General features: G+C 44.9%; 1 protein-coding gene across 2 annotated transcripts in view; it reads right to left on the bottom strand.

The window, feature by feature from the left end:
* Positions 1-8,100, bottom strand: part of csnk1da (casein kinase 1, delta a) — a 46,558-nt gene extending 38,458 nt beyond the window's left edge. For both annotated transcript variants that reach the window (XM_080009863.1, XM_080009862.1), the window contains exon 1: positions 7,682-8,100. In XM_080009863.1, coding sequence (XP_079865989.1) covers positions 7,682-7,757 — 76 coding nt within the window. In that variant the 5' untranslated portion in view covers positions 7,758-8,100. The remainder of the gene's footprint in view (positions 1-7,681) is intronic.
* Between the last annotated feature and the right edge of the window lie 4,718 nt (positions 8,101-12,818).

Consider the following 12,818-nt stretch of genomic DNA (forward strand, 5'->3'; position numbering starts at 1 on the left):
TCTTCAGCGTCGTCTCCAAGAGACTCTCCAACGTCCTGCTGAACAGCAACTACATTGACACATCAGTGCAGAAGGGAGGCATACCGGGTGTCCCTGGTTGCCATGAACACACTGGCGTGGTGACCCAGCTCATCAGGGAGGCAAGAGAGGGCAGAGGGGATCTAGCTGTACTGTGGTTGGATCTTACCAATGCCTATGGCTCAATACCCCACAAGCTGGTCGAGGTTGCACTGGATAGACCCAATGTAGAGGTGAAAGGCCTCATCCTGGACTATTACAGTAAGTTCAGTTTGAAGGCCTACTCCAGCTCATTAACATCTCACTGGCACCAGTTGGAAGTAGGGATAATCACCGGCTGCACATCTCGGTGACCCTCTTTGAACTGGCAATGAACATTTTGGTTTAGTCAGCGGAGGTAGAGTTCCGAGGCCCTCAGCAAGTCCGGAGTAAGGCAACCCCCCATCAGAGCCTTTATGGAAGACCTCACGGTGACAACATCAGTTCCAGGAGCCAGGTGGATTCTCCAAGGGTTGGAAAAGCTTGTGTCCTGGGCACGCATGAGTTTCAAACCCGCAAAGTCCTGTTCCTCGGTTCTGAAGAAGGGGAACGTCACAGACAGGTTTTGCTTCAGGCCTGGAGAAGACCAGAGCCCCGTCAGTCACTGAAAGACCAGTGAAAAGCCTCGGGAAGGTCTTCAACTGCAGCCTGAAGGACACCAGCTGGAGCTGGATGAGAGCAGTTGACAAGTCTGGCCTCCAGGGAAGATTCAAGGCATGGGTCTACCAGCACAGGATCCTTCCAAGAATCCTCGGGCCCCTGCTCATTTATGAAGTTCCCATGACCGTGGTGGAGGGCTTCAAGCGCAAGGTGAGCAGCTTTCTGCGTAGATGGCTGGGCTTTCAACACAGCCTAAGTAGCATCGGGTTGTACGGAAACAGCAATAAGCTCAGGCTCCCGTTCAGCTCAGTCAGGGAGGAGTTCATTGTGGCACGGGCACGAGAACACCTGCAGTACACTTGATCGAGAGACAACAAAGTGTCTGGTGCAGGGATCGGCAGGAGGACGGGGAGGAAGTGGAGGGCGGGAGAGGCAGTCCAGCAGGCAGAAGCTTGGCTGGAGCACAAGGCCCTTCCTTGGAACGTGGCACAGGGCAGATCTGGACTCGGGAGCTCAACATCAACCTGATACCACACTGCCAGTGGGAAGGAGAGGCGGAAGCTGGTGCAGGAGGAGGTGCGACCTTCAGTTGAGGAAGAGCGACTGACCAGGACAGTGGCAATTTGACAACAGGGTGCCTGGCTGAAGTGGGAACAGGCGATGGAGCGGAATGTCACCTGGCAGGACATCTGGAAGTGGAACCCCGGAGGATTGAGTTCTTGATCCAGGGGGTTTACGATGTCCTCCCCAGTCCATCTAAACTGTTCACATGGGGCAAAGTAGAAACACCAGCATGTCCCCTTTGTTCCAAAACAGGTATCCTCGAGCACATACTGAGCAGTTGCTCCAAGGCACTGAGCGAAGGACGCTATCGCTGGAGATACGACAAGGTCTTCCATTGCTGAGGCAATCAGCAAGGTTATCAGCGACAGCAGATACACCCACGTTACAGCCAGGTGCAGTTGCAGTTTCAGCTGGCATTTCGTACCTGCGTATTTTGAACAATTGCGTGGTTGGTACACAAAATGCATGCAGGTTGGCAGGTCACATTATGTCACATTATGTCCTCCCCGTGTCCGCTGCTGTGTGTGAAAGAGGATTCTCAGCACAGAAGATGATTAAATCTGATGTCAGAGGGTCACAGTGTGTACACAGTGGAGGACCTGATTAGAATAAGTATTGAGGGGACGAGCTTGGAGGAGTTTGATGCCAAGGAGGTTACACAGACATAGTTCAGTCAGGGTAAAAGAGCTAGAATGCCGAACTACAAGGATTGGCCTTCAGAGGTGCCTAGCCCTAATATCTCTCAGGGGGATGTGCTCTAAAGGGAGGGGAAGGACCTAAAGGGAAAGGGAGGGGAAGGAGAGGTACAGTGGGGCAAAAAAGTATTTGGTCAGCCACCAATTGTGCAAGTTCTCCCACTTAAAAAGATGAGAGAGGCCTGTCATTTTCATCATAGGTACACTTCGACTATGAGAGACAGAATGGGGGGAAAGAATCCAGGAAATCACATTGTAGGATTTTTAATGAATTAATTGGTAAATTCCTCGGTAAAATAAGTATTTGGTCACCTACAAACAAGCAAGATTTCTGGCTTTCACAGACCTGTAACTTTTTCTTTAAGAGGCTCCTCTGTCCTCCACTCGTTACCTGTATTAATGGCACCTGTTTGAACTCGTTATCAGTATAAAAGACACCTGTCCACAGCCTCAAACAGTCCCACTCCAAACTCCACTATGGCCAAGACCAAAGAGCTGTCAAAGGAAACCAGAAAGAAAATTGTAGACCTGCACCAGGCTGGGAAGACTGAATCTGCAATAGGTAAGCAGCTTGTTTTGAAGAAATCAACTGTGGGAGCAATTATTAGAAAATGGAAGACATACAAGACCACTGATAATCTCCCTCGATCTGGGGCTCCACACAAGATCTCACCCCGTGGGGTCAAAATGATCACAAGAACGGTGAGCAAACATCCCAGAGCCACACGGGGGGACCTAGTGAATGACCTGCAGAGAGCTGGGACCAAAGTAACAAAGGCTACCATCAGTAACACACTACCCCGCCAGGGACTCAAATCCTGCAGTGCCAGACGTGTCCCCCTGCTTAAGCCAGTACATGTCCAGGCCTGTCTGAAGTTTGCTAGAGAGCATGATCCAGAAAAGGATTGGGAGAATGTCATATGGTCAGATGAAACCAAAATAGAACTTTTTGGTAAAAACTCAACTTGTCGTGTTTGGAGGAGAAAGAAAGCTGAGTTGCATCCAAAGAACACCATACCCACTGTGAAGCATGGGGGTGGAAACATCATGCTTTGGGGCTGTTTTTCTGCAAAGGGACCAGGACAACTGATCCGTGTAAAGGAAAGAATGAATGGGGCCATGTATCGTGAGATTTTGAGTGAAAACCTCCTTCCATCAGCAAGGGCATTGAAGATGAAACGTGGCTGGGTCTTTCAGCATGACAATGATCCCAAACACACCGCCCGGGCAACGAAGGAGTGGCTTCGTAAGAAGCATTTCAAGGTCCTGGAGTGGCCTAGCCAGTCTCCAGATCTCAACCCCATAGAAAATCTTTGGAGGGAGTTGAAAGTCCGTGTTGCCCAGCGACAGCCCCAAAACTTCACTGCTCTAGAGGAGATCTGCATGGAGGAATGGGCCAAAATACCAGCAACAGTGTGTGAAAACCTTGTGAAGACTTACAGAAAACGTTTGACCTCTGTCATTGCAAATGAAGGGTATATAACAAAGTATTGAGATTAACTTTTGTTAATAATTAATCAATAATTTGCAAATAAATTCTTTAAAAATCAGATAATGTGATTTTCTGGATTTTTTTTCTCATTTTGTCTCTCATAGTTGAGGTATACCTATGATGAAAATAACAGGCCTCTCATCTTTTTAAGTGAGAGAACTTGCACAATTGGTGGCTGACCAAATACTTTTTTGCCCCACTGTATATAAGTTCGAGCAATGGTACAGTGGTTGGTTCGCATGGTTCGGTATGCATGACGGATTTGGGGCCATGGTAACATTACAGCATGGTATCTTTATATACAATACAATTTCTTAAAAGAATTAAAGTTAAAAGGTGTAAAAAATGTTTTATAATACTCTTCCACAAATAACTAGTTAAACATGACTGTGGGGGGAGGGGGGACGGGGGTTCAAGTTCATTGGTGGGTTGTTATAATTTGCATAAGTTCATCGATTGGAGGGGAGGTGCCCAGGATAGTGGATATTTCAAATAATATTTTTTCAATTTTACACACACATACTGTATATACACACACACACACACACACACACACACACACACACACACACACACACACATATATATATATATATATATACATACATACACACATACATACATACCCACACACACACACACACACATATATATATATACATACACACATACAGTATATATACATACACATATATACTGTACATATACACATATACAGTATATATATACATACATACATACATACATATATACAGTATACATACATACATATAATACACACACACACACACACACACACACACACACATATATATATTGGGATATTCGGGTTTCGAAGTTAGGGATATTCGACTTTCGGGTGAAATTTCAGGATGAACCTAAAATGCACTATAATCTTTACAGGTGAACTCAATTTGACCTTCTCTAAACTTTTGAATGCACATGTCCAACTGTTCAGGGTTTCAGTACTTTTTGCACAACTTGCTGTTCTCTAACAAGGAGCTGAAAGGCAAAATTCACAACAGGTGTTTGATCCATGAATCGACCAATACATTTCCTGGTTCAATTAGAATTGGTATTTAAATAGTCCTCCTCATCATGCTGTTTACATTTTGACATCATGAGACCAAGACAACACCAAACAATTGATCAACAGTACCTTGCCATTGCGAGGCTTCAAACAGGATGTTCTCAGAGGGAAGTGGCCACTGAGCTTAGAGTGTCACCAAGTGTCATCAGCAGGTTGCAACAGAGATACAGAGACACTGGAAACGGTCACAGAAAGGCATAGAAGTGGACGTCCTTTGGCCACATCCCACACTGATGACCGCTTCATTGTGAACAGTGCCCTGCAGAACCGGATGATGAATGACACTCAACTCCAGGCACATTTAAGGGAGGTGAGAGGCACCCAAGTGTCACGTCAGACCATTCAAAACCGTTTCCATCAGCGTGGTCTGCGTGCTAGACGACCTGCAAGGGTACCTGACCACACCACCAGGCACGGGCATCATCGTCTTGCATGGGCCAGGGAGCATTAAGGCCGGACGAGGGACCAGTGGCCTCAGTGCTGTTCTCTGATGAAAGTCGATTCACGTTGAGCAGAAATGATGGCCGCCAACGATGTTGGAGACGTCAAGGAGAGCACTATGCATCAGCCACTGTTGTCACCAGACGAGCCCTTGGTGGTGGTGGTGGTGGTGTTACAGTGTGGGCAGGTGTGTCTAGTCAATACAGAACTGCCCTACACTTTGTGAATGGTACAGTGACAAGCCCATACTACCTGAATAACATCATTAATCCAGTCATTGTGCCCCTGCATGAACAACACAGGCCTAATTTCATCTTCATGGAGGACAATGCTCCAGCTCATCGAGTTTGCATCATTAGGGAACGGCTGCTGGAGACTGGGGTACCTCAAATGGAGTGGCCTGCACTTTCTCCAGACCTGAATCCCTTAGAAAACCTATGGGATCAGCTGAGTGGCCGTGTAGAGGCTCGTAACTCTGTACCCCAGAACCTCATTGACCTAAGGGCCGCCCTTCAAGAAGAGTGGGGGGCCATGCCTCAGCAGACAATAAGTCAACTTGTGAACAGCATGAGACGTCGTTGTCAAGCTGTAATTGATGCTCAAGGGCACATGACAAATTATCGGAACATTGAAATTTTATGTAGTGGTTTACCCACCACTGTTGTTGGCTTTTATAATAACAGTGAAATAACTTATTGAAAAAAAACAAAAAAACCTGTCAGATCAGTGCGTGTGTGCCTTCGCTTTGGGAACCTGACGTAACAGCGGGTGCGCTTCTTTTCAGCCAGGACACCTCCCGGCGAGAGAGGAGCATAGGCTCTCTCTTACATAGAGGGGGAAAAATTTGCCGGCAGCAGGAGACCGCAACTTAAACAAACAACACGACAGAACGTGGTGCGGGTGTCTGAAGGATTAGTAAATATTTCTACATTGTTTTATTTGGTTTTGCTATTGAAAAGCCTCACGTAGCTGTGTGCAGTTGGGGGGGGATGTACCTCTCGTATGCTCGTATGCCAATGTGTCCGGTGGACTTCTACCGTGATATCATAATACCGCGGTTAACGTGTACATAGTGAACCGTGGGGGGCGTACTGAATAGTTCGATAGCATACCGTGTACAGTTGCATCCCTAATGAGTTCCTTGTTTACTTGTTTTGTTGTGGTTGTTAATGACTAATGTACTGAGCACATTTAGTGTTTGTGTTAAGGGGGCAGTGGCTCAGGAGGTAGAGCGGGACGTCTAGTAATCGGAAGATTGCTAGATCGATCCTTGACTCCTACTGGTAGTGTGCTGATGTGTCCTTGAGCAAAACACCAACTGCTCCCCGGGCTCCACTATATGGCAACCCACTGCTTCTAGATACGTCAGTTACTAGGATGGGAAAGTGCAGAGAAATGCATTTTGTTGCCTCAGTACGTGTACTCTGCGCAATGACAATTAGTAGAAACCAATAAAAAAAAAATATTTTTTTTTTTCTGTTAAAGCACTTCCGCACTTTGTGACATTTTACTTGAAAATGAAACAGCATTGTTATTTCTGTAAATTGTCTATTTATTACCAAAGCATTTATCAGTAATTCAGTTAAGATGGAAAAAATATGAATGTGTTGCGTTGCATGTCGATTTCAGTGGTGCTGCTAAATTTTGTACTGGTGCTCCTAAAATTTTTCCAGCAGGGTGCACCCGTGAAAAAGGTCCCATTTCATAGAGTATGTAGATACTTTGTTCTTTTGCTTGAAGGCCCCCCCCCCCCCAAAAAAAAAATAATCAAAAACCTATAGAACACCAACCCTGTGCCCTGTTTTGACTATGATTGTAGTGTTAAGATAGTACAAAACAGTGCTTTAAGCATGTAGTGTCTAATTATATGGTTGTTTTTTATATATGTCTAAATTTTTGTCTAAATTTTCTCGTTTCCACTTTGGGTAGAAACGCGGCTTTAGCGGTCTATTTGAGACAATACTGGGACTTTATTTGTCTTTATTATGTAGTTGTGTATATGTTAAACTTTGGCCTACACATCCTAAACAATACTTTTTTTCACCCCACTATCTTCACTGTGTCCTTTTGGCATTTTGTGTACTGAACTGTGAACCACTTAGCTAGCGTGGCTGTGTGTTAAAGTGTTGCAGAAATGCAATTAAAAAACAATGTGTATTTGGTTCAGAACTTGAATTCATTTGTCAGTTTTATGTCAACACTGTTTCTTGTTTGGTGACAGATGAATAGAGCATTTTTGGCGAGTGCTACTGTATAAATGCACAAATTAATATTCACTGTGAAATGAATGAATGGATGTTTTTTGTTTGTTGCATTGCCTCATTTGGGCAGAGTCCAATTTGCCTGCAATAATACACCCCCCACTCCCCTTCTCTCATAACACCATGGAAATGCGCGCAAATTATTAGTACTGGGGTGATCGCAATAGTTACAGATACATAAAATGTAACTTCTGTTGTCTGGGTTGGTCACCGTGCATTGCACCGGCTGTCAAGCAAGGAACCCAAAGCAGTCACGTTAAACCGTTCTAATAGATCGCCGTTGCTACCCAGATAAAGTCTTTGTGGTGGGCTGGATATCAGGACACCTTACAGCTGACTCGACGGTCGGCGCTGTCGGGGTTTTAATTTGCAAGGCAAGCGGTGTGCAAATTAATCTAGTGTAAAAAAAAAAAATAATAATAATAATAATAAATAAAAACAATAAATAACAAATATACATTCTGTATTTTTGGAAACTTACCTAAATAAATATCTCCAAACGATCCGCTTCCAATTTTCCTGCCCAGCCTGTATCTGTTTCCCACTCTCAACTCCATGGCAGAAGAATTATAGTTGCTAGCAAGCAAACTCAATAGCGACAAAATATTTTTTAATAGGTCGATATAAAAAAAAAAGAGTCTTTGTGCTTGAACGTAAAAAACATATAAAATATCCTTAAGTGTTTCTTATCGTTCCTGTTTTCCCGACCCCGGATGTAGTCAGATCGCTCAATACCACAACCTTTCGCCCGTCATTTTAAAAATAATCCAAACAACCCAACGCGGCAATGCTGCGCTCATTATACTGTGCTAGGTGAGAATATTGTGCTCCTGCTATCTCCAACAGCCCCGAGCGTTATCTCCCTGAGGATGAAGGTGGATTTTGTAGCTGTCGTTTAAGATTTTCACAACAGGTCCAGCTGGATGTCCCTTCAGCTACTCTATACTACTAATCGCTCCGCCAGTGTTCGGTTCAGGTGACTGGCGTCACTTCCGGAGAAAGCAGGAAGTTGCCTCTTCCACGGAAAAAGCCGCGTGCAAATGTTTGCTAGAACTTCTCATCAGTTATAAACCTTCAAGTTAAGCCTATAATTTCAGAAAAAAAAAAGAGTTTCCAGTCTTTTTAGTCATTGTTTTGGAAATTGCTCCTTGATCCCGGCTACATGTCAGAAATATTAGGTATCGGTCCTATTTGTGTTGTGAATAAATTATACATTATTATAATTATTAATTCTGTGAGCAACTTGGCAAATGTTACATTTATAGCGCCATAGGTATTTAAATATTTAACAACAGATATGATTGAACGATAATTATTTAGCAGAGAAAAAGTAATTGCTTGTGAGAAATGGACCGGCTGACCAGCTCTGACCAGCTTTGGTCAGAGCTGGTCATTGGTCAGAGATGTTAATTTGTGGCTGATGACTAGCATGCTTTAATATCAAAGTAGTAACCAATGAGATCATTTTGTTTAAAAAAAAATCCCATATTTTATACCTTTAATTAGCTGCAACTTTTAAGAATCCATTCATTTTCATGCTACTTATCCGGGCGCAGTCGCAGAGGCACTACTCAAAGAGGGGAGAATCACCACGGGTGAGACAAATAAACAGAGAACCAAACAACAACATGTACATAGAAAAACATAAACATAGAAACATCAGACAACATATATCGAGTTAATTAAATCCAGATAAACTAGAACAGCGATTCAGCACGTGGCCTCCTGCTGTCATAGTTATGGCAGTAAATGGGGGAGAAAAGAAGAAGAAGAAGATGTAGATGTGAAGGGATGTAACCAGGAGGGTGTTCAAAGCAGGTGCTGGTGGTGTGTGTGTGTGCCTGTGATCAGACTGCCTTTATGTGTGTGTGTGTGTGTGTGTGTGTGTGTGTGTGTGTGTGTGTGTGTGTGTGTGTGTGTGTGTGTGTGTGTGTGTGCGTACGTGCGTGCGTGTGTGCTTGTGTGTGTGTAAAAGGCCCCGAAGCCACCCCTGAGGCCCGCGGTCGTGGAGTGTCTGCGGCCACCCTGCGGCCTTGGGCCTCAGGGGTGTCCCCAAGGAGCATGAACCAGTCTCAGAGAGCACAAGGAGAGGTGCACACATACAACCCGCGCCCACATGCAGGCACAAGACACGCAAGGCACAGAAACTGGGCCACGAACGGCAGGCAGGCCAGGAGCCAGGCAGACCAAGCAGACCAACATCCCACCCGAACCACCCGCCTCACAGACGAGACGGCCCCCATGGCCACCAGTGCTTCGCGCAAGGGTGAGGCCCGCCCCACGGCAAGCTCCAAGCGCTCATCCATGTAGCCGAGTGTGCTCAGCGCAGGACACCTGGTTGTCAGCCCCCCACGCCGACGCCCGCAGGCTGCCATATATGTGGGTCCTCCACCAACACAGAAAGACTCCTTTTTAAGCTTGACTGCCCCCATCACCGCTGGTGTCCACCAGCAGGTCCTTGGATTGCCGCCATAACAGGCACAGACCACCTTCTGACCTCAGCTCTTTGCAGCTGCTCCAACCCACCACCAGGTGGTGGTCTGTAGACAGGTCTGCTACTCTCTTCACCCAAGTCTCCAAAACATACAGCCTCAGGTCCGATGATATGACTACAAGGTCAATCATCAAGCTTCGGCCCAAGGTGCTCTGGTACCAAGTACACTGTTTCCAATGATGATGGCCTTTCCTGAGAAAAATACATAAAGTGTGCATGTAAGAGAAGTCAAAGGCAACGGCAGAAAATTTTATGAACCAGCATACTAGTTGTGGTCGGTAGACTTTCGATCTGGATGAATATGCACACAAAAAAACAACGCCCTTGGACAAGAAATATCAATAATAAATAAAACAATAATCAATCAATTTTTTTTAATATATTTAATATTAATAATAATTCCAAGAAGATGTCTTCTAGGTTTCCTTTTAAGAGAAGAAGAAGAAGAAGAAACAGTCTTTAATTGTCACACGACACTCCACAACACATGCTTGCACACACACACACATGCACATGCTTGATGGTGGCCGGTGAAATGGCTCCTCTGCTTTTGACCCATCCTGGCTTGTCCTTCCTCCGGGGGCACAGCCAGGAGCAGTGGGCAGCATACGTGGACGCGCCCGGGGACCAGGTGATAAGTGTCCATCGCTGGTCAGACGATGATGGGTGCATGTTTTTGGTGGGGGTCCTTACTGACGTGAGGTGGAGGAAACCCCATGTGAGCACGGAGAGAACATGCAAACTCCACACAGAAAGGCTCCTGTTTTGGAAGATAACCCGCCGGAGCACGGTGCCAACAGCGCCCCAGGCGGGAATCTAACCCAGGACCTTCTTGCTGTGAGGCAGCAGAGCAATGCACAGTGCACAGAGGAGGCCTTGAATCAGCAAATTAATATTTGTTTTACCTATGATCATAGATCTTAGTTGGTGGGCAGTCTGTTTAAATGAACAAAGCACATGAGATAGCACATGTTGTCACATGTATAACCTTAACGGGATTATGTTCCCAGGCCAAAATCAGCATGGGACAGCTTTATGCAGGAAAACGCTGATGGCCTCTAAGTAGCCTGTGGGTGCCACAGTAATTGGTTTGTGAGTAATCTGACCGCCTTGCATAACTGATGCTGATGTCAACCTGCTATTAATCTTCATTGAAAAGAACCTTAGGAAGCAGCTCTCATGTATTAAGAGATAATGAGGGGAAGTTGTGTGGCACCTTGTTAACCTTTTTTTCTGTGGATATAGGTTCGGTACAGGACAGACAGACCTCTCTCCACTCTGAAGTCTATTTTACGAGCATCAGTCAAACTTCTCCCCCTCTCTCACTCTCTCTCCCTCCCTCTCCCTCTCTGTCCATCCCCCCCCCCTCTCTTTTACAACTCTGTACATTTTCACTCACTCTGTGTGCCGACCTTCCAGTAGTTTTCCACTCAGGGGGGCTATAAGATGAGACAGAACCATGTCTCATCGCTCATACCTTGGTATTATCAGACCAGGGTGCACCATTGTTGTACCTGTTGTAATAAAACTACGTAAGTACTGTACGAATTTTACTGACTTTGTTTGTTCTTTCCTCAGTCGTATCAGCAGTAAATTACAGGCCGTCATCTGGCGAGCTAGCCAGGAGGTGCCGCCGTCCTCGGACACGCATCTGTCTGCGGTCCAGTCAGCTAACGACAAAACTAAGAAAAATCAGTGAGCACAGCCTTTTTCATAAAAAAATGTTTTAGAAATGTTGGACTGTCAGGAGCTGTTGACTGTGTGTGTCTTGGGGATCGCTACCTCCTATATGAACCTAAATTCTGAATCCGGTCAAATTGCCAAATTTGGAATTCATAATTGATGGCAAGAGAAAAGGGTTTTGGATAAAACAGCTGTGGATTGAATTAAAAAAGACAAATTAATAGAAAACTGGCACATAGCAGAAAATGATTGTGATCCAACTCTGGTCAGGAAAGGCCAAGAATTATAAAGGATGATAGTGTTAAAGATAGAATTGTTACTGCTATTGGAATATGTGGTGGATGAACAACAAGAATCACGGGGCCACGTTGCCATCCATGTAAGTCAAAGGCTAGGAGTCTGTGTCCCTCCGGAGTCGGTGATAGAGGGCCGAGCAGTAAATTGTGTGGAAACAGCTGTCATTAAGGAATGTGTATGGTAACAAACTGTGATTGATTGTGTATGTTGTCGTTAAAAAGAACTAAGAAATATAACGGACATTGGATTGTGGGGGCCCCAGAAAATTGTCAAGCTAATTGGAGAATTATGGTTTGAGTAAAATATACGGCTGTGGTGAAAGCACCAAGGGTAAACAGAAGTTTGTGAACTTGAGCAATAAAAGAGTTTGAAACATTGCTGTGTTGGTCTGCTCTGCCGCGAGCACTGTGAGGGAAGGAGATTAGGGAGTATCACCTCGAAGAGCTGAAACAGAGTGAGGAGGAATGCGGAAACTGCTGCCGTATAGTTTATGTATGGTTGTGACATCAATTCTCCTGTGTGTGTGTGACTAACCCCACCTCAAAGGGAACTGCATGTCTTTTCCCCACAGCTTAGAGAAAACACCCAAAATGATCCTCAATTTGATGTTTAACCTGACACATTAGCCAATATAGCAAGGTACTGTGAACCTGAGTTATTGTAAAACCAGCCACATAGTCACAAGCGTCAAAATCGGCACCATTGCAAACCACGGTACGATGGGGTCTGCACTGTCTGTCCTCGACATAGACCGTGACGACCACCCCATTCAGAGAGTCATTAGACGCCAACCACTGCAAATATATCCTATCGGGACTCTCGTTGTTCCTGTCCGGCAGGGAAGTAGCCCTGAGCAGGAGGAACCCCTCCTATATCACAGAGAATGGACCATAGACCAGGAATATTACCAATGTAATATATATATATATATTACACTGGTATATTTAGTTATTATCATATACACATTATCACAAGTACAACATGTAGTGAAATGCTTTTCTGCAAACTCCACTTACTGTGCTGGGCATAAAAATGGAAATATTAAATAAAAGTAAAGATTAAGATATAAATACGAATGGGAATACAATTTGGATAAAAATTTGTGCTGTTAAAATTAACGTAATAATTTGGTAATTAATTAAAA

Source organism: Zeus faber (genome assembly GCF_960531495.2).
Source record: "Zeus faber genome assembly, chromosome: 11".
Lineage (NCBI taxonomy): Eukaryota > Metazoa > Chordata > Actinopteri > Zeiformes > Zeidae > Zeus > Zeus faber.